The sequence below is a fragment of the Engraulis encrasicolus genome, chromosome 16 (assembly GCF_034702125.1).
Source record: "Engraulis encrasicolus isolate BLACKSEA-1 chromosome 16, IST_EnEncr_1.0, whole genome shotgun sequence".
In the NCBI taxonomy this organism is placed as follows: Eukaryota; Metazoa; Chordata; class Actinopteri; order Clupeiformes; family Engraulidae; genus Engraulis; species Engraulis encrasicolus.
Window position 1 is genome coordinate 31367585 of NC_085872.1, and position 22291 is coordinate 31389875.

The following is a 22291-nucleotide window of genomic DNA, read 5'->3' on the forward strand; positions in this document are numbered from 1 at the left end:
TCCAACACACATGGAAATCTCCAAGCTACCTTTTCTTGGTGAACTGATTGTCTAAATAAAGATTTATCTCTCTGCTGCCCCCTGGAGCACATTTCTTGAAACACAGAAGGTGACTCAGCAGAAAGTGGGGCACCCTGGTCCATCCTGACATAATCCAATCATCATGTGGTGAAGATAGGAAAATAGCATTATGATTTGTTTTATTTTAACCATATTAAAACACAATGAGCAGAGATGGAAAAAAGTATGAGGAAAAATGTAATTAAAATAAAGTATATTTACTTAAAATTCTTAAATGCTTAGGTAGAACCATTGAAAAATCTAATTGAGTAAAAGTAAAAAGTAGGCTATTTAATTTAAATGTAATTTGAGTAAAAAATAGTTACATTTAATTGTCTTTCGTAATTCATTGTTTCTTCATCTTGAATATTGTCCTCCATGACAACAAATCGTCATCTCTCTAACTCATAGATCCAAGAGAGGTAGGGTATGTAAAGGACTGAAAATGCATATATGGCTGCATATTTTCCTTTTATCTCCAGTAGATTGTTTTATTATTGTGTATTTTATTTTTTCTCTATCAATCTTATTTTACTCAGTACTAAAGCCTGGTTCCAATGTACTGTACTGGATGAAACTGTACTCGAGTAAAAGTAAAATTAGGCTACTCCTTTTAAAAACTTCTTGAAAATTACAAATACTGTAGATGAGTTATTTACTTGATGTTATTTACTTCAGACAGCAGGAAGCATTGTTAACCAATTCTCTCATTTGTGGCTTACTCACAAGTGATTTTAATGTACTCCATATTCAAAGCATGTTCGGTCACACTGCATTTCACAATGCGAGTCGGATTTAAAAATGACAATTGCTTTTAGTACTTCAGCCTAAAAATGTGTCCCTTAATTGAACAGAACTACAGTATTGTAGTATGATTTTTGTCCTTAATATGCCAGTGAGAGTAGCTTAGTCCAATGCAAGTGGTTTCCCACTACAGTATGTGAAGAGGATGCCAGCAGTTGTTTTTTTTAACAAATAATATCAGGAATAAAAATGTACAATCAGTGACACAGATTTGTTTTATTAGGACATGATTTGGAAACATGAGGTACATGTTGAATTCATTGTGTAGCAACAAATTAAATACAGTACCATTTTACACCTTTTTTTGGCTACAAGAATACATTGCAGCACTTTGATTAAAGGCTCTACTCCGTTGCGGAAAAAAAGTGCAGCAAGTACTGCAGACGACTCTATGTGGCTGTTTGATACATCTGAAAAGAAAGAAAAGAAGCAGTGGCTGTCATGTGCTTGTGCGGACCTCAGTGGCGCACTTCTTGGCGGACATCCTCCTCATCCTCCAGCTCGTCTTCCTCATACTCGCCCATTTCGTCGGCAGTGGCATCCTGGTACTGCTGGTACTCGGACACCAGGTCGTTCATGTTGCTCTCGGCCTCGGTGAACTCCATCTCGTCCATGCCCTCGCCGGTGTACCAGTGCAGGAAGGCCTTGCGCCGGAACATGGCGGTGAACTGCTCGGAGATGCGACGGAACAACTCCTGAATGGCGGTGCTGTTGCCAATGAAGGTGGCAGACATCTTCAGGCCACGTGGTGGGATGTCACACACGGCGGTCTTCACGTTGTTGGGGATCCATTCCACAAAGTAGCTGCTGTTCTTGTTCTGCACGCTGAGCATCTGCTCGTCCACCTCCTTCATGGACATGCGTCCACGGAAAATGGCAGCCACCGTCAGGTAGCGCCCGTGGCGGGGGTCGCAGGCGGCCATCATGTTCTTGGCGTCAAACATCTGCTGGGTGAGCTCGGGCACAGACAAGGCGCGGTACTGCTGGCTTCCCCTGCTGGTCAATGGGGCGAAGCCGGGCATGAAGAAGTGCAGTCGGGGGAAGGGCACCATGTTGACGGCCAGCTTGCGGAGGTCTGCATTGAGCTGTCCGGGGAAGCGCAGGCAGGTGGTGACACCACTCATGGTGGCCGAGACCAGGTGGTTGAGATCGCCATACGTGGGTGTGGTCAGCTTCAGTGTGCGGAAGCAGATGTCGTAGAGGGCCTCATTGTCAATACTGAAGGTCTCATCTGTGTTCTCCACCAGCTGATGCACTGAGAGCGTGGCGTTGTAGGGCTCCACCACTGTGTCCGACACTTTGGGGGAGGGCATGACACTGAAGGTGTTCATGATGCGGTCAGGGTACTCCTCGCGGATCTTGCTGATGAGCAGGGTGCCCATGCCTGATCCAGTGCCGCCACCCAGGGAGTGGGTGAGCTGGAAGCCCTGCAGGCAGTCACAGTTTTCCGACTCTTTCCTCACTACATCCAGGACGGAGTCAACCAGCTCAGCTCCCTCAGTGTAATGTCCCTTGGCCCAGTTGTTTCCCGCCCCACTCTGACCTAAAAAACAAAACAGCAAACAAAACAAAATAGGATCGATGTTATGGACATGCACATAGTCATAATTCATCCACATATTAATGATCCAGTGTAGACAGGGCTTTTATTAAGAACTGTACTGAATACTTGGTTTATACTTCAAGCAGCAGTGAAGCCGTGCTCCATTTTACTGCCATTTTGTTGCCACAATACATCCTCTGCCTGTCAGGCAGGCCGACTATTTCAGCTGCGACATGGATGGAGAATCGCCCCCATTTCCAGAATACTTAATGAATCAGCTTTTCTGGCTGCTGGAATGAAGTCACAGAACCACCCGAACAGGCTCACTCGTTTTTGTGCATGTGCACAGAATTCTGTATTCCCTGAACAACTTCAGACACCATTTTCTTAATGTATTACTAGTATGTATTACTAAAGGCATATTGTATTACTAAAGGCCTTCTGTTATGTAATAGTAGTGTAGTGCTATAGTAATTAACTTTTCCATATCTATTACAGCGTTCCATGGGTAGAACCGTGTGCATTATGCTGCTACACAGCCGATTATTGAAATAACCTCACAATTATTTCCTCAAAAGTAAAAATACGATTGCTGTGTTTAACAATCAATCAAATTAAATGTCTCCAGACAGCAACTGGTATTCTTTGCACAACATTTCTGATAGCCCTCCAAAAACATTGTCTATTATTGAACAAAACTAAAGGTTCAACCAAGAGTAAACTTCATTAATCAACTGAAGATTTGGCACTTGAAAGGTAAACGCTTAGTTGTCTGAGTCATCAAGTCAAGTTTATGAACCTATTTTCATTCCTCCATGTTTTTCTACTTCTCAGAGGCTTGGTAGAGACGTTATGTGAATTTGCCTACATATTGGTTCAATTACTAGCTTCATATTTTGGTAACTTCAAGTTGAATAATCATACGAAAATAACAGGACAGTGGCACTAATGAGTGCATACGAAATGTAATTATACAAAGTACAATGACTCAAAAAGGCCTAATAAAGCTTTCAAATATTTGCATTTATTATTATAGAAATTGGTAAATGTCTTGTGTCCTTGGTTATTCATTTGGAATGATTTAAAGAACTCAGCAAACATGTCTGAGTAATGAAAATAAACCTGACTAATTGTCACGTCTTGACATCATACAGTAAAAAAAAAAGAGATCCTCAAATTCTGCTGAGTCACCGCCAGTGAAACCGCCTATGAACACAAGCTTGTGCCTTGCTCGCCCCATCAGCAAAGCTCTGCAAAAATCCCCTTCAAAATCCAGTCGATAATCAACATCAATCAACCTCAATCAACATAATCACGACCCAGTGAAACGGAGTGTGAAATTATGTTCAGTATATTTTGGGCCAAGACAGACAAGGGTGGGAACAATTAATCAGTGACCTGCAGTATGTTCTGAAAGGAGATTATTGGCAAACGTATACATAAGTATTTAAAACCATTGTGGTCTCTTACCGAAGACAAAGTTATCTGGCCTGAAGATCTGACCGAAGGGTCCAGAGCGGACAGAGTCCATGGTGCCAGGCTCCAGGTCCACCAGGATGGCACGGGGCACGAACTTATTGCCTGTTAAAAACATGATGGCACTGAGTTACTGCAAACTGGACAGGAGCGGCCCATTCCATGACAACACAGGCATAACGGAATACAAGCCAAATACAAATACAGAAATGAACTTGAACAATGTGTCTAGTCTATAGAAGCACATTGATACAGCGCAAAGTCTGGAGGGGCAAAGAGGGTGTTGGCAGCAAGAGATGTGTTGCATTTGGTCCAGCCAGAGAAATTCCCTCCTGCAGACACACATATACTGCAGGAAAGTGTGAGCCATAAATGGCTCATGTGCACTGCTGTGTCCTCCTCGTGCCGATCCCCTGGGTGCTGGTTTAATCAGGACACCAGCCATCTATTTTTTTTTTTTAGCCTCTCCCTTACGCAGACTGCAGTAGCAGCTCTGAAAAAAAATACTGCTTGCTCCAAACAGAAAGGGGGAAACAGCTGAGCTTGACTCATTTCTTTCAGCTAAAGACAGATGCTTCAGACAGACAAAATATATTATAATGCTCCGTATCATATAGGCCTACTTATATTTAAGTCTTTTTTTTTATTGCCAACTGTCTTTTTAAAAGATTAACTCATTCAAATCCTCATTCACATGCTGGTTGTTGTTGTTATAGAGATATGACATTGTGTTTGTCATCAGCACATGTATACTTCATTAGAGGCACACATGGCATTGTTCTTGTCTACAGATATAATCTACAGGCTAAAATCTTATCAAACAATTCACAGTAAACTTTAGATAACATGGACACACACACATTGCAGCACAACTTTGGTCTTTGCAAAAGCTCACTTCATCAAATTGCAATATGCCATGCAGATGCTAAAGCTGGAATGTAAGTTGGTTAAAACATTTACCAGATGCTTCATTGTAGTACACGTTTATTCTCTCCAGTTGCAGGTCACTGTCACCTTGGTAACTGCCAGTCGGGTCGATGCCATGCTCATCACTAATTACTTCCCAAAACTAGAAAAAGAACAGGCGTCGGGGTCATCTTTACTGCTGATACATGCATATCAAACATCAAAACTACCATCGAATTGGTGATTAAGGAATTAAAAAGCGCTTAAATCTATCCCCGGCCTGGGTCCTGGTCTTGTGTTTGCGCATGCACTGGTCTGCAGGGTGCCACACCGCAGCCCCTCACTGCAGACCCTTGTCCCACATCTCGTGTCCCCAGCTCGGCCGCACCCATATGGCACACAAAAATCTATGCAGCCATCGATGACCGGCCGGCTTGACACAGCACTGTCAGGACAATGTAACTGAAGTCCATCTACACTGGTATCACAGGTCCCTATTCCCAGGTTATTATTCTGCCAATGGCACGTTTTCAGACTGCACTGATATTCTCAACATAGGTGTCCATAGATGATGATCCCACTGCCGGTTATCTAATATAACATACATTATATCAAATGCTGAAATAAAAAAAGAAGTTAGGAGCAGGCAGACAAAGTCAACAGGATAATTATTACCTTTGCGCCAATCTGGTTTCCACACTGGCCAGCCTGGATATGCACAATCTCCCTCATGGTGAATCTGGTACCTGCAGACAATCTTTTGTTCAGTTCACACGCGTGATGTCCTTACGACCTGCAGTCTCTCAATCGGTCTACCAGCCGACTCTACTTTCCTTGCGAGTGGTGCGCCTGGAGTCATCATTTAGACCGGCGATTGGATTACGTCACACCATGCACTGTATCCCGGCATCACCGGTAGCCTATCAGCGCGCGCAGCTTTGATGCAGTGGGAGCAGGGGAGAGGAGAGGATGCGGCATCGCACGTCCTGACGGTGCAGCTGTGGCACAAGTGTACAACAATGGCTGATTCGCCAGAAATGAAATCATGTCTGGTGCAGTCATGTAATTGCAAAGACATCGTTCGTGGGTAGGCTATCTCTGTTTAAATACTAATAGTCTACCTAGCCTATAGGCCCACTGTATATAATTGGAGGTGTGAAATATGGCAGGACGCATCAAATGATTTCCATAGCGCCCCTACAGAGGTCGCACTAGCACGTGTTACTTTCTGACATGTCATCATGAGTCTTCATCACGCTTTGAATGACGAGATGCTGTCCATCTCAGCCCCTTGACATGTAGGGCAGGGGTGGGGAACCTTTTTCATTCGGGGGCCACTTCAAATTCCTCAGGTCCTCTACAAGTCCTCTGAGGGCCGTACTATGAACAAAAACAGGATTTCCCCCCTGCACTTTAGGCCTATATTGAAGGCAGCCACCTTTAAATCAGACCCCACCTTTTCAATGTCCCCTGAATATGGCTTAATTGCATTGCAAATTTAATTTCTAAAATTCCTTTACAAAATATGTCATTTCATGTGAAGCTGCATAACATTAACACTATATCGGGAGCTGGATAAAACAGCCTCAAGGGCCCTAAACGGCCCTCGAGACAGAAGTTCCCCACCCTGATGTAGGGAAAAAGAGGTCAGTTGTCCCAGGGCTAGTGTGAGGGGGAGCACAGAATTCGGGCCCTCATTACATTGTATACATTGGTATGTGGGCTCTCTCAGATGTCTTTGCCCTGAGCCTAGCCAAAGCTGTCAGCGGCCCTAGACGTGCCCACAATGGAATATTGTAACCATCATGCCATGCGCCACCTGACCTTCCTCATCTTGATATATGCGATGTGATATACGCATGTGATGTGTAATATAGACTACCTGAACGCTGTATGAGTATTCACAAACGTAAATGTAATACAGCATTGGTTTCCAACTATTTCCCCAAGGACCAAATTATGTTGCGCAAATGAGGCTGAGGGCCAGACAAATCGTGCGCAGACAGCATGCATACATGTTTTCATTTGTTCCAATCTCACGGCGGGCCAAATGTTTGCCAGGCCCGGGCCGGATCTGGCCCACGGGCCGCTATTTGGAGACCACTGGCCTACAGTATGATTCAAGACATTAATCATTCATACCACGTTCCACAATTAATTATTTGACATTGAAATATTGCCAAGCAATGTCAACAAGCATCCATACCATGTCCATATCTCTCTTGGGCACGTTTTCATGATTATGTGTGTGTGTGTGTGTATGTGTGCGTAAGTGGGATAGGGAGATCTGACCCTGTGGATATGTGTATGGTGAATATTTGTGAATATATGTGCAATGTTGTGTGGAATGTCCTTGTGTTTTTTTCTGTATTTATGTATGTGTGCATGCTACTCGACACCTTAATTTCCCTCGGGATCAATAAATGATACTCTACTCTACTCTTCTCTACTCTATTACCAGAGAGTAAGGTATTCCACAGCCCACCCGGAATAACCAAACATTTGTAGGTAATCAATAAATAGTGAAGTTTATTACAACAGCATGTATGGCTTATGTACAAGTGCATTATCGGTGTTAAAAAAAGGGAAAAAAACAAACATACAAGGGCAATGAAACATGAGCCTTCAGTGGTTTACATTCATTCACACTGTGTTCTCATTCCCTCTCAGGGCCTGTATGGAGTGGTTATACTGTTGTGCTCGTCAGCGTCACAAATACATTCTCGGAGTGTACGTTTGTAGGCCATCAAGTCATCAAGTACAACAGGTACCATTGGTCATTCACCGGGCCCTCAGGAAGAAAATCCTTTGCTTTCGTTTTGTTTTTTAAAGGTATGATTATTATGTACGAGTGAGCCTTGGTTAGTTTGGTTACATTTTAGCGATCATGGAGTATGTCATCATATTGCACCAACAGTGAGCAATGACTATTCAGTAGGACTGACTAATAATAATAAAAGTTCATCCAAAACCTCAGACACATCCTCATTCACCTGATATATCAACCTGTCCAATATGTCGTCACTGGATGGTCAGGTTCAAGTGGTTAGCTGATATATGGCTGGTAAACCCTGCAACAGTCTCCATGGCAAGTATTGAAGTAGCGGAGGGGGACTGCAATGCATACTAGCACCTTTTTTCACTGTGTACTGCTGTTTAGTTGAAAAAGAGAGTAGGCTAGCCGACTCTCAAGCCTTCACTGGGGCTGGCACTGACTCCCCTTTGAGTTTGAGCGATAAGAGATGTGCTTTGTGGACTTTGCATGGTGTCGGTTTGATAAGACAAACATGTATTGCTGCAGTGAGAGAGCACATTCTAGACAAGATGGTTGTGCTACATGAGCGGGATTATTTACAAAAAAAACAACAACAACAAAAAGTACAACAGAAACAAAAACAAAACAAAAAAACAAATCAAACAAAAACAGCCATCTAGTATAAAGAGTGCTAGATAATCAAAGGGCACATTTCAAAGTGGATTTCCATCATCACACAGGTGCTGTGCAACCTGAGTCAATGACCAGCTCTTCCAGATAACGCCAACGCCACGGACCCTGAGGAGCGATGCCGGGGCTGGCTGCTGCTCTAGGGCTCGCACGGGCTAATGCGAAAGCTCGACATATCTGGGCTGTCTCTTCAGGCGTCCCACTGTTTCATTTTTCAAACTCATTACTTCCTGCACAGTGACACTCTTCGTTTTGGTAATCAATGAACTATTCTCACAATAGGGTGAAATGAGCATCGTTCCACTTTAGAAGTACACTAGTGATAGCTGGCTCACCAGAGCCCAGCTGGCTGTTGTGCACATCTGAAAGTTAGTCAGTTGCATTTAAACCTCACCCTTCTGTCTGCATAATGGCACTACTCTAACCCAGAGTTGTCATTGGCTCGTACCAATTGACAAAATGACACCAATCACTGAATAACACAAACTGGAGTGATGAAACACCAAGCTACACCTGTCACGGCAATGCCTATCGTTTAGCGTTACTTTAGAGTTACAGCATACTGATTCACTCAGTAATTGGAAATATGTAGTGGTCTTCCCCTGGCTACTCCATTGGGAAAACGGTTATGACTGTATAAGAGTGGAACAAGCACTGAAATGATAATGACAACACTGAGTTTGGTCATGTTTCTCTCTCCACTGTGACCTCTTTCTGGCTCACTTCAACAGACTGGTGAAAACTGTTACTATGGCACACTTTCCTGCCGTCTGGTACTGGTAGACTAGATTGGCAGATATCACATCGGGCAAAAAAAACCAGAAAAACAACAAACCACAGAGTTTGGTAGATGGCCACCAGAAATTAATTTTGAAAAACTGAACATTCTTTTTTTCTCTCTCGAAATCACAAGTAAGCCAGCCCCCTCTTTTGAGTTCCACCTTTTTTACACAATGAAATAAGTACTTTATTTTAATAGATATTAATATATTAAAACAGAGGTTGGATTGTACTTAAATAATAAGCCAGTATACTGTATGAGTCACACTTTGCAAATACACAAATTATTGCTGTCTCGAGTACAGTTCTTTGCGCATATCATACTACACATGACTTGTGTTGTAAAATATGGACAAAAATCTGTATGTGTACGTGGCAATCGTATTTTTAAAATGTGACCCATATGTACTGACAAATGCTAAATACAAAGTTCTTTGAGTCTTTGATCATTACGTTCACGTCTGTCAACATCTTTGCTGAGAGGGAAATTTTCACATTTTTCTTTTCACGGTTACATGCTGTGTTGCAATTTTTGTGAAAGATAAAGTGCCACTTACATTCACACAGATAATAGAAACAGTCCCTTGGTGTAATGCACTAGGGGCAGGCCATTTTAAAAGATAAAGTTGCAAAATACAGTTTTCTGTTTTTAGTTTTCTTTTCATGTTTTTTTTTGTACTCAAGCTCCACATTGGTTGTACAACAGCAAACGGTACACAGTTTTCTTACGCCAAGATTACCACATTCACAAGAATTCAACTGCATACACTGGCCTGACAGACAGTAAGAAAGTTCCTGTGTAAAAAATAAAGAACATGTCTGAAACAGTCCTTCATAAGGAATCCACAGATATCCTTCATCTACTACACCCATCATTTCAGCTCCTTCAGACGACTGAGTAAACAATGTTAGGAAGATGATGTGTTTGCTCTAGGTTCACACAGGCATGGTAGGCTAGTCGTTCTCAGGGTGTGGCCTCGAGAGAAGCTTTTGGAACACACACAGCTGCACACACACAGGTTTACCTTGAGGTCTACTTGAGTATGTTAGATCAATGCTACCTCAGAACAGAGTTTTCCTTTGCCAACCCCATGTCTTATGGATACGGCAGTGAATTCCCACCTCTTTCCCTTTGAAAAAAAGTATGCTTTCTTTTTGGGCTGCTGCATTTCACCTTGGTTTGATGTTTGTTTTTTTTTTTTTTTTAAACTTGTGTAGTTTTCAAAAGCTACCAAATTAATTTTTTAGCTCATCAAATTAAAAAATATACACACATGACTACATCTTTTAAATTTCAATACAATTTCTTTTCTGTAATTACATTTGTTTTAGCCAAACGAAGCCACTGTAGTGCATTTTACAGTGAACTTCTCTTGGCACAATTCACAATGGTGGCAACAGATGCTTAAAATATAGCTCTCCAACACCTTTCCTTCATTTTCAACCAAGCCGGCCTGTGATGTGCCAATAAACCTCCAGTTAACTGACTGACATCAGTGCAGCCCGATCACAGTAACCACAGTGTCATTCTCTACATTTTTCAGGAGGGAAGTAGAAGGTCCAATATATGGACTTCCTTCTTCCTTTCCTCTCTTTGAATTTTTTTTTCTCAGTTCTATTTTTCCCCCCCTATCCCTTTCTGAGTGAACCTCCCGTGAAGCTTGGCAGCTAGCTCATTGGTTGCACTGGAACACTGGAAGCTCTGAACTGGCTGTTGAAATCACGGTCCATGACCCTCTGGTGGGTCCCCCCTCCCCCTCCTCCTCCCCCTCCTCTGCTTCTCCCGTGTGCTGACATCCGTGCCCCTCCTGTGCCAAGCCCACCGTTGATGGGGGTGGGGTGGGGGTGGTGGGTGGGAGGCATGTCTCCTTTGCAGCAAGGGCACCTAGGGTATCACGATGATGCCACTCCATTGGCAGTGGCAGCAGCGTCAGCAGCTGTAAGGCCGGAGTCTATGGGCGAGGAGACGGTGCAGTCCATGCTGAAGGGGGTGGGAGACCCCGCAGGAGGGGAAGGCGAGTCTTCCGAGTCTGCTGAGGGGGCTTGGACAGTGTCTGTGACCAGAGAGAGAGGGCTCGAGTCTACAACAGGGAGGAGGGAGGGGGCAGCAGCAGCAGCACTTGCGTGACAGGGACTGGTGGAAGGTGGCGTGACAGCGGCCGAGTGCCCCGCTGTCATCACGGGAGGAGGCGGGGTGATGGATGGAGGGATGGAGTCTCTTGACAGGGGAGGGGATGGGGAAGGGGATGGGACAGGTGGAATGGCGACAGGCAAGCTGTCTGTCAAAGGAGGTACAGGGGAGTCCACTAGGTTTAGAGGTACAGAGTCTACCACAGGAGAATCAAAACAGTCCGTGACCAGGGCAGCAGGGGAGGAACCCGAGCTGTGGTTTACTGGCTGCGCAGCGGAAAGAGCAGGATCAGTTAAACTTTGAGAAGATGCCGCCGCCGCCGCCGCTGCAGAGAACGCGACGTTGTCGTTCACAAGTGGAACATCCTTCTCTACCTCAGGCGTAAGGCTGTCGTCGTTGGCAACATGAGCAGGGGAGTTCACAATGACCAGGGGCGTGTCCGAATCATTGACCAGGGTGTCGTTGACGACAACCAGATGGGGCGAGGAGGACTCGATCAGATCGGGACCGGGGGAATCGCACTTGGCTGTGGGCACGGTGGAGTCCGTGGCAGGGGTAAGGGTGGGGGAGCTGGTGTTTTTAGCAGGAGACATGGGGGGATCTCGGCCAGGGGAGCCGGTCGAGAGGGTAGATATGAGGTCGGGGGCAGGGGCAGGGGGGTGGTGGCTCGGGGGGCTCTCTTGGGGGTCCCTGATGGAGCTGATGAGTAGCGGCGTGCTGCTGTCCAAAGGCAGCTCGGGCTCAATGCACGTCAGCTGGATCGGCTCCGGGGCCTCGTCTGGCGTTGGAGAAGGCGGCTCCTTGACATCTTTATCTTCATCAGGAACACCATGCTGCACGACGGCCTCATCGCCACCACCGCCGCCATCAGGGCTGCGTTCAGGCGTGCTCACCACGACTGTCGGGGTGGCCTTGCAGAGGCCGTCATCCTCCTCCGCCCCCACCACCACCGTGGACGCCGCTGCTGCCGCAGGCGGAGGACGCTTGTCCTGGGCGGCGCGAACGGGCACGTCCTCCTCCTCCACGACGACGATGGAGGGCAGCGTGAGGTCGACGGCGGAGGAGGCGGTGGAGTCCATGGTGGAGACGGCGGCAGCGGCCTCGGCCTCGAGCGGCGGCGTCTCGGCCACACGGGCGTACTCGCGGCCCTCGGGCTTGGTCAGCAGCAGGTGCTGCTCGCCGGGCTTGCGGGGCGGCAGCAGGGGCTGGCGCGTGTAGTTCTCGCCGTCCTCCAGCGTCTCGGGCAGCGGCTGGTAGCGCGTCTCGGGCAGCAGCAGGATGCAGATGATGCAGATGAGCGTGCAGCAGGCGAAGATGACGTGGTGCAGGAAGTAGCCCTTCTGGTCGTGCAGCTCCATGATGGGCGCCGTCAGCATGCCGAAGCCGGCGCTGGCCAGGACCAGGCCCAGCCCGCCACCCCTGTGCAGGCAAGGCAAGGCAGGGGACAGGGACAGGAGTTTACGCAACATTTAATTTCAGGGTTCATTTTGGTGTTTATCCGGATCACACCGCACTCTCGATTAAAAGGTGCCAAACATAAACAAAAACTGGGTAAAATTGAAAGAAAAATGTCTGCACACTTAAATCCCCTATGTGCTCTTTTTAATAATAGGCCTATAATAATAAGTGTGCAGACATTTTTCTTTCAATTTTACAAGGTTAATTTTGGTCAATGACAAAAAACAGCAAGGTCGGCGTCTGCGCCTTACACTTTTGACCCGTGTATGGCTTGGTGCATCTGCTACCAAAAATTAGTAATCAATTAACCTCAAGGTTCATTTTTGGGAAGAGGTGAAGGGTCATCGGTTGTCTGTTTAACAGGTACAGGAGTCAGTGGAAATGTCTATATAAAAAGGACCTTCATCAAGCAGAGTGTACACAGACAAGGTTACTTTTGTCAAATGGATGTTATATAATGTGCACCTGCCGCTTAACACCTTGATTTCCTTTTGGATCAATGAAGCATCTCTATTCTGTGCCAACTCGGGACAGGGACAATGGCATCATACAAATACATTTTTAAATACACATACACATTCAAATCCATTTCCAATTGAAGTTTCAATTTTTAAAATGAATTTCAGTTTTGTGTAATGCATTTTATGGATATCTGCTGCTGGACACCTAAATAGATCATTCTTTTTCACACTGCATATTAATTCAAATTCCAATTTTAATTCCAAGGTCAATTTTTGTGCAATTTGTGTTAATGTAAATTCATTGATTCATGTTTATCAATTGATTCTTTCCTAAAATATCTCTACTGTACTCGACTTCATCACATACCCGTCATAATTCATCACATACTAGTCAAGTGTAGTTATTGGTAATACATCACAGTCTCTACGACATTACAGTTAGAGTACATTAAATCCTGCATGTGGATTTAAAAACGGTAGGACATAAAAGGTACCGGTATATGGAGATTCTGGACAGCATCTTGCCCAAGGAGTAAAGTAGTGTAGAACAGCAACTGGCTATCATTAATGTCTTTCCACCTCTCAATGCCCATTTGGAATAATGACTATGCTCCTAAATTAATCATCAGTGCCATAAGGAACTATGTAATGCATATGCAGTGGAATATGAAAGCAGTGTTTGCAGAGCGGGTTAGCAAGGCAAATATTTAGTCTACGAATCTTAAATGGACACTAGAGGGAGCTCCAGGCCATTTTTTTCCAACGTGCTGCTGTCAGGCAAAATGGCCAATGCAGGTTAGGTGTGAGTGTGGCGTTCCCACAGAGGGCACACAAACAAAGTGTACATATACTATATCAAATACCACTTTTAGATTGGAAGGTATTATTCAGTGCTAATTGAACTTGTGCTAATTAGAAGCACACTATTATTAATATTCACATAATACTGTAACAAGGCATGTTTACCAATGGCAGGTCCACATTACTCAAATGACAATACACTTACAGTATTTCTCATTGATCTCTGCTATTAGTGCACCATTTACCTCTGAGGCACATCAAATACCTTTGTATAAGGACACCATTTTTTTAACGCATCCCTCTTATGATCACTTGGTGCGTCCTGTTCTCCAATAGGATTGGGCTTTGTGGGCTGGCTCACCTGATGACAGTAGGGGTGATCTCCGCACAGAAAAAGATGCTCAGATTGCTGACTGCGTGGGAGGAGAACATCCCAATGATGGAGAATGCCACCGAGAAGTTGCTCTTCAGTGTGTCAGACTGCTCTGAAAGACACAAAAACACAGGACAGATTAGTCAGGCGTGTGAATGAAACGTGCATTGGCTACCTTACCACCAACACCATCTGCTCTAACACACACATGCATACATATACACATGCAGGCATGCAGGCACGCAGGCACGCAGGCAGGCACACGCACACACACACGCTGTGAAGGGCACTTTAGAGGTAGGAAATGCCATAGATACAGTGAATAATGCATGACATTATGTAATATTTCAGTGAGTGCAACAGCGCTAGTTTGATAAAAATGCATATCAGATATCATGGCATCTTGCTTGGCAGCCTCTCCTCATTGATCATTCCACTGTGCAAAAAGGTCTGCGCTTCAATGAATAAGCCTTTTAAATCTCTCAAGAGGAAATATAGGGGAGACATGTGAAGACGTGTCAAATGGAAAATGATGAAGCCAACACTCAGGGCAGACGAAGAGGACAGGGCATGACTCTCGAAGTCCTGATACCAGGGAACCACTAACCCCTTAGCGCAGAGCCTATGTTATCACCTTACTGGCACCAAAATTGTAATGGTTATGTCTTAATCTGTTACTTAAGGCTCTCGGTACAGTCATAGCAATGTTGTTATGATGTAGATGAGTATTTTCAGCAAATCGTAAACAGGCCCGCCAGCGACCCAATCTGCACTAAGAAGCTACAACTCACAAAGTGTTGCACTTCTACCAGTCACCATCTGTAGCCTACTGTCAGAGATGAAACGCTGCGTTGCTGCTTCAGTTCTAAATTCATGAAGGGAGTGCTGTGTCAGAGAGGAGCAGACAGGATGGAGGATGAGGGAGGGGGGGGTTAGATCTCAATCCTCCCCCCCTGGACAACTCAAAAGCTCATGTAAGGCCAGGAAGACAGAAAAGAATGCGTCCAATCAGAGGAGAGGAGATCACCGCCGGGGCCGGGACAATACAAAAGACAGGGGCCAATGGGAGACGGGGGACAGCGCTATCCACCCGTTCTAATTAGGCCTTGGAGTCAGACTCATTAAAACGGCCGGATGCCTCGGTGGGCTCTTTAATCCCTTCAAAATGAAATGGCAATAAGAATGGGTTTACAGTCGGAGGAATAACATACCCCGACACAGACACAGGGCTACGCTAATGCCTGGGTTGGGATCCGAGACTCCTGAATTTAGCATGGAGCAACAATCACTGAGGGGGTTGACTGGGTTTGTGTGTGTGTATGAATGTGTGTCTGCCTGTGCCTGTGTGTGTGCCTGTGTGTGTGACATTTGGAGAAGGGCGAGGCAAATTCAGCAAAATACCCCTATCCACAGTAACGACAATAAAGGTTACCACTGGTGGTCTTGTCAAACCTAGCAAGAAATCTGCGTACAAAATGCCATACAGCTGGAGGGCAAAGCGTTTGCTAGTCGGCCATCTAATAAACACTTTTTCAATCACAATGGAATGACAAGGGAAACAAAAGAGCCTGATGTTTTCTTTTTTTCCTTTTTCTTCGTAAAACCGAGGCAAAGAGCAGAAGCCTGCATCATGGTTCCGGCAGTTGTGAGGCTCCTTCCATTTCACCTTTCACTTGCTGCGTGTGCATGAAAGGAAATCAGCTCCAGAGAGCCCTTCCTCTGAGACACTGGCCTCATCTGCCCCCACCTCACCCTTCCTCCACCCCCACCGCCTGCTCCCCCATCTCCCCCTGCTCCTCTGGCCCTTCAGGAGAAAACCAAAATGACTCCAGACAATGTCTCTCTCTGACCCTGGTTAAAAACCCTGCCTGCTTGAGTGCACTAAAATCCCACTCAACGACTGAATAACACTAACAGCCCCTTCCAGGTGCTTGTGTGTGGGACACTTCAGAAATTCCTGGAGTAGTTACTGGAATGAAGACGTGCAAGCACATCACAAATGTGTATCTGGCATGGTGAGATGAAAAAAAATAATGCACAGTACTGATTCAGATGGAAACAATGCACTGTACTGATTCCGATGGAAACAATGCACTGTACTGATTCCGATGGAAACAAAAGTGCAACTGGGTGAAATAAAATCTAAGTATGCATTCAGAGCCAGCTGGTGGTTGGGGCAAAAGGGGATTTCAGGAATACAACGCAGAGTGGAGCAAGAATATGTAAGAGATCAGGTGCTTGCAGTTGTGACTTCATGACTCATGAGGCAAGGAGTTGCTTTTAGGGATGCAAATTATCGATTAATTCATTAATCATTAGTTGATATCCTTATCGATCGACTTACGATTAATTGATAAGCGGCGTTTTACCTCCGATATCTCAATGTTTCTCGAAAAAAAAATACTCAATCTAAAATGTTTTATTAAAAATTGAGATAAAATACCACATTTAAATTAATTCTATTTCAATTCTTTAATCCAAAGGTGATTTAAATATTCCCACTATTCACACCCCTCTTCACACACATTCTTCACATGCCCAGTATTACCAGTACCAGTACCAGTACCAGTACCAGTACCAGTATCACCAGTATTCTTACTTACCAATGTGTAAGTGTTCACTGTACTTCCCCAGTACTGCATACAGCATTGATTGACGTCAAAAGGGGCATTGGGAGAAAAAAAAAGGAGAAAGGAGGAAAATTAGCAATGCAAACATTCAGCTATGTAGTAATCCCCACTTGCTTCATCATGTTAACCATTACCCATGAGGTCAAATCATTACACTGACACATTGACATGAGACAAAAAAAGAGGCTTTGCCAGCCACATGTCCTTGTTGTAATTGGGAAACAACAGCCCATAACCAGACCACTTTAATCCGTTACTTAAGACTCTTGGTAACGACATAGTTGTTGTTGGGGGTTTTTTTTAGCAAACAGTTAGTCGGATCGCCGCTGATCCCATCTGCAGAGAAGCGATACGGTGCACGTGCCACGGAAGCTAATTGCCTTAAATGCCACAGCAAATGCTGTGATTGTCAGTAGTGACTTCTGAATGTGAGAAGAGTGCAGATAGAGGCGGAAAAAAATTCTAGTGAAGCGTGCAGTGCACAGTCAGCCAAACGGTGACTCCACAGCCAGATGGCTGTAATGGCTGTGTATGTGTCTTTCAAGCTGTAATCATCCACACCCACACGAGCGGGCAAGAAAAGACTTTTCAAGATATTGCACAATTTTCTTGGACATCGTCATGTTCGTGAGAAATGGTTTCTCAGCACACCCATAATTATTAATGACTGACAAGCCTTTGGCTGAACAAGTGAGTTAACAAAATCTAGGTGTTCACTTTTCAAATCAAATCTTTCTTATAGTTAGTCTAGAAATCTGTAGGAGTTTAGCTCGCTAGGTTAGGTTATAGTAAAAGAAAAAAAAACTCAACTCATCATATCTCATAGCTTGCATGAACTGTATGAAAATATTTAAGTTGTTAACGCGATGTGGTTATCAGACATCGTCCTGTTTTACGTCTTAGTGAGTCAGTATTTCAGGATTGGGGAATTGGACAATAATTGTGTCTATGTTCCAGTGTGACACAGAATCAGTGTGATACAGTGCAAGTTACAGGTATGTAGTAAGTACACATCAAAGCGCATATGTTTGTTTCACCATAGGCATTTATATACGTTTTGGGTCTACAGATGCATTATGTGTTTCATGAAGGCTGTCTACTGTCTATAGTGCATGCACAAGTGTGTGTGCGTGTGTGTGCGTGTGCGTGTGTGTGTGTGTGTGTGTGTGTGTGTGTGTGTGTGTGTGTGTGTGTGTGTGTGTGTGTGTGTGTGTGTGTGTGTGTGTGTGTGTGTGTGTGTGTGTGTGTGTGTGTGTGTGTCCACTCACAGTTTAGCAAGCCCAGCTGCAGCAGCGAGGCGAGGGCGGTGACGATCATGAACATGAGCAGGCCCCCCCGCCGGCCCATCAGCCCCACGGCCGGGCACAGCGCGATGCAGGACGCCACGGCGATGCCCGCCATCACATAGTAGTCGGCGTAGAAGTTGTGGAACATGGTGGCCTCCTGGCCCTCCTGGTACATCATGCTGCGGGCGAAGCAGTGGTGGATGCCATAGCCCGTCAACCTTAGGGGAGGAGAGGGGAAGGGGGACGGGGACGAGATAGGGTAGGGGTGGGGAAGGGGGACGGGGACGAGATAGGGTAGGGAGGGGAAGGGTGACGGGGACGAGATAGGGTAGGGGTGGGAAGGGTGACGGGGACGAGATAGGGTAGGGGTGGGAAGGGTGACGGGGACGAGAGAGGGTAGGGTTGGAAAGGGGGACGGGGACGAGATTAGGGTAGGGGTGGGGTGGGGACGGGGACGAGATAGGGTAGGGAGGGGAAGGGGGAAGGGGACGAGATAGGGTAGGGGTGGGAAGGGGGACGGGGACGAGATAGGGTAGGGGTGGGAAGGGGGACGGGGACGAGATAGGGTAGGGTAGGGGTGGGGTGGGAGAGGGGACAGGATTGGGGGAGGCATGGGGGTGTGGAGGAAGACATGATTGGGTAGGGGATGGGAAGGAGAGAGGGTGGGGGGTGGGGGTGGGGGTATGGGTATGGGTGGGGCATGGGGAGAGGAAAGTGGTTGGGAGGGGTGAGGGGTGGGGAGGGGAAGCATGGGGTGGAGAATGGAAGGCATGTTAGAGGAACGGGGATGGAGAGATGGAGAGTGGGAGAGAGGGAGGGAAGGAGAGAAAGGTGTGAATTTCATAAAAAAATAGGAATAGCTTACTGCAACAATACAAAGGGAAAAAAACCTTCCCGAATGATGTGGAAAATTTAATTCGGTGAACAATGGGAAGGCAGAGTGGAGAAGTATGCAACCTGGACAAGCGAGGAGTATGGGAGGGGGCCAGGGGCCTGGGGGGGTAAGAGCTGAGAGGAGATACAGTACTGTGGTGGACGGGAGGCATGGAGCAAAAGAGTGATGGGGAAATTGGAAAAGTAATTAGCTTAAAAAGTAATTGCTCCACACCCCATTCAATCTTTAATTTTGGCCAAACACACTCAGATAAGCACAGGCTTAGGCCTCTATGGACTTAGGGATAGTGTGTGTACGTGTGAGTGTGTACGTGTGAGTGTGTACGTGTGTGTGTGTACGTGTGTGTGTACGTGTGTGTGTACGTGTGTGTGTGTACGTGTGTGTGTGTGTGTGTGTGTGTGTGTGTGTGTGTGTGTGCCTGTGTGCCTGTGTGCGTGTGTGTGGAGTGCGCGTGGAGTCACATTCCACTGGGAAATGGCGTGAATGGTTCACAGACAGCACTGAAAGCAATGGATCAATGCTATTCTAAGCCGACACGTCAATACCAATGGCCCACTATACAGCAAACAGCAATGTATAAAGCAATCCCCCAACCTCGATCCACAGACACACTCTGTCACAATCTCACAATCTCACAATCTCACAATCTCACTCACACACACACACACACACACACACACACACACACACACACACACACACACACACACACACACACACACACACACACACACACACACACACACACACACACACGACCTTACAGCAACAACTGCAATAGCCCAACGTGTATAGTACAGAGAAAGGGATCAAAGCTGAGCTGGGGCAGAGGCACAAGCGTACAGTAGTACACAAAAGCCTTGTTCTGAAAACACGAGTACAAGACCAGACACTTACGAGTTCACACAGAGCACCACGATGTTCTTCCACAGGTTTCTGGTGCCGACCATTTTCACAATGCACGTCCTCTTTGGCTTCTTCTGCAGAGCCTGTTGCAACTCTGAAGTCACAGAAACAGAGAAAGGAATGGGCAGTGTCAGTGTCAAAATGTGTGAATTACACCACCACCTGGAAAACACAATTACTTAGAGCAAATGAAGAGTTTCATCGCAAAACGACGTGTATCCATTTTGTAGAATTTTGGGGAAATTGACACTGTTGTATTGGGCATTCTGAACAGTCATTTCCAAGAATAAAATGCAAAAGTCAAAAAATGGTGGATACTTTGTTTTGCAATGAACCTCTTCAAATGCACTTCGGGCAAGCTTGTAAAGCTGGGGGTGATGAAGGCTGTATTGCATGTCTACTACCAACAGGGAGAAAAAGAAATACACAAAACACATGGGGACACATGCTGCACAAGAGTCCACCCAAACACATCATCAAGCACATCTTGCCTGTGCAATAGGGGCTGAGTTGTTACCATGTTTTGAACGTCGTCAAACAAAGTAAGGGCTAGTTCAACCTGGACAACTTCCTTAGTGGAAAATGCATCACGTTAGTGTCACGTGAAAAGCAGAGGGATATATTTACTCAGTAAACACTAGCCACCTATGTCCACTGCTGAAAAAAAAAACACCAACGGTTACCATGGGGTGGTGGGCGCATCAAAGCGAATGACCTTCACCCATCTATCTATCTATCCATCCATCCATCCCCGGTGCTTGCTGGCCCTAAGGCCTATAACGAAGTTAAGTCTGGGGGAGGTGCATACATTTGCAAGTCCACAGGGACGGTCTCCCTCTCACACGAGGCTCCTGTCGGTCTGTCTGACAGCCAGTAGTGCTAAGCACACTCTGCCAGATATGTTACATTCTGCTCGACAACAACTGATGCGTTTGAAACACAAGGTTTGGTACTTGGCGCAGGCATCAAGTTGCTCGAATTTGACATGTTGTAGGACAGTTGACGTGAGGAGAGGAGTTGTCTAAATGTGTACCAGTTTGTCATTGAATGACACTTGCTCTTGAATTGGCAGGTAGCCCCATAATGCTTTCACTTTCACTTACAATGCACACCGTTCCACCAGTGAAGCGGTGTAATAGTCTTTCCAAAGTTCAATAATATACTACTACACTACTATGGTATGACATAACACAGGGCCTTTAGTAATGCACTATGACTTGCCATTCTGGTAACAGCACATTCACAACGCTGTGTCTTACTGGGTTGAGAAGTATTCTATGTTACAGATTTTTTTCTCTGTCGATATCTGTTGGTTGCCATAATGTGAGGCCTCATGGCTAATATTGCTGCATGTATTTAGACAGCTTGTCTAGGAAACATCAAATACACACCAAGATAATAGATCTTAATCAAGCAAAGGGGATTCTCTGCCCTGCGTCACACCAGTGTTTGCACTGTTTCAATGCAATTTGAATATTAAATATGAAGACGGTATTCACGAAAAGCACAGTTATGGTCCAGTGTCCAGCGGAAGTGCCAAGCCGTTTCAAAGCCCTGTCCGCTTTAGCCGTACCTGTTAGGAGGTCGTCGGCCTCGCGCTCCAGATTGGCTTTGTTCTTTTTGGCAATGCGAGCGATGAGCCATTTGGAGCGACAGAACTGTTGAGTTGCCAGCAGCCAGCGCAAAGATTCCGGGAGAAGCCTAAAAGGGGGAGGGAGGGAGAGAGAGAAAGAGAGAAAGACGGTGAGTGTGTGTGTGTGAGATAGAGAGAGAGAGAGAGAGAGAGAGAGAGAGAGAGAGAGAGAGAGAGAGAGAGAGAGAGAGAGACAGAGAGAGAGACAGAGACAGAGACAGAGAGAATGGGAGAGGGGGTATTGAAGGAGACAGACTGGGGGAGAGAGAGAAGGGGAGTGAAAAAGAAGGAGAGAATGGGGAGAAATAGAAAAGAGGCCCAGTTGTGGAGCCGGCACCCTCCACCGCCCGCTGCTGTGTCTCTCTGAGCCTTTCAACTTCCTCCAGCCGCTGACACTCAGGAAAAAAATAATCTCAAAATGCCCTGACCTCCCTACATACCTCAAAACCACCACCCACAGAAAGGAGGGAGAAGGGAAAAAACAAAGATATGACAAACAAAATATATCAGTGACTACACTGCTACATCTTCTATCCCTACCCTGTGTAAGAAACTGTACATCACCATCGTTGTGTTTGCATTTCAGTGAAGTATGTCAGAACACAGTATGGAACCTATTGTTTCAGCTGTGTATATTATTTTAGCAGCATCGAAAACCCCCTTGTGGAAACAGGATTATCAACATATAAATTACTAAATACAG

At 45.7% G+C, this 22291-nt stretch overlaps 2 protein-coding genes across 2 annotated transcripts in view; both read right to left on the reverse strand.

Moving 5' to 3' along the window:
* Positions 1–1065: 1065 nt before the first annotated feature.
* tubb2 (tubulin, beta 2A class IIa) lies at positions 1066–5643 on the reverse strand. Its single transcript, XM_063219382.1, has 4 exons — positions 5465–5643; positions 4844–4952; positions 3878–3988; positions 1066–2407 (listed from the first exon to the last, which is right to left on the reverse strand). Exons 1-4 carry the CDS (start codon positions 5519–5521, stop codon positions 1323–1325), a joined length of 1362 nt encoding a protein of 453 aa, XP_063075452.1. The 5' UTR covers positions 5522–5643; the 3' UTR covers positions 1066–1322.
* Positions 5644–7301: 1658 nt separating this feature from the next.
* The window catches only part of slc22a23 (solute carrier family 22 member 23), a 55232-nt gene continuing 40242 nt past the window's right edge, over positions 7302–22291 (reverse strand). The window contains exons 5-10 of the mRNA XM_063219381.1: positions 21529–21656; positions 19947–20049; positions 18137–18372; positions 16842–16874; positions 14227–14350; positions 7302–12564 (exon numbers count right to left, since the gene is read on the reverse strand). Coding sequence (XP_063075451.1) covers positions 10908–12564; positions 14227–14350; positions 16842–16874; positions 18137–18372; positions 19947–20049; positions 21529–21656 — 2281 coding nt within the window. The 3' untranslated portion in view covers positions 7302–10907. The remainder of the gene's footprint in view (positions 12565–14226; positions 14351–16841; positions 16875–18136; positions 18373–19946; positions 20050–21528; positions 21657–22291) is intronic.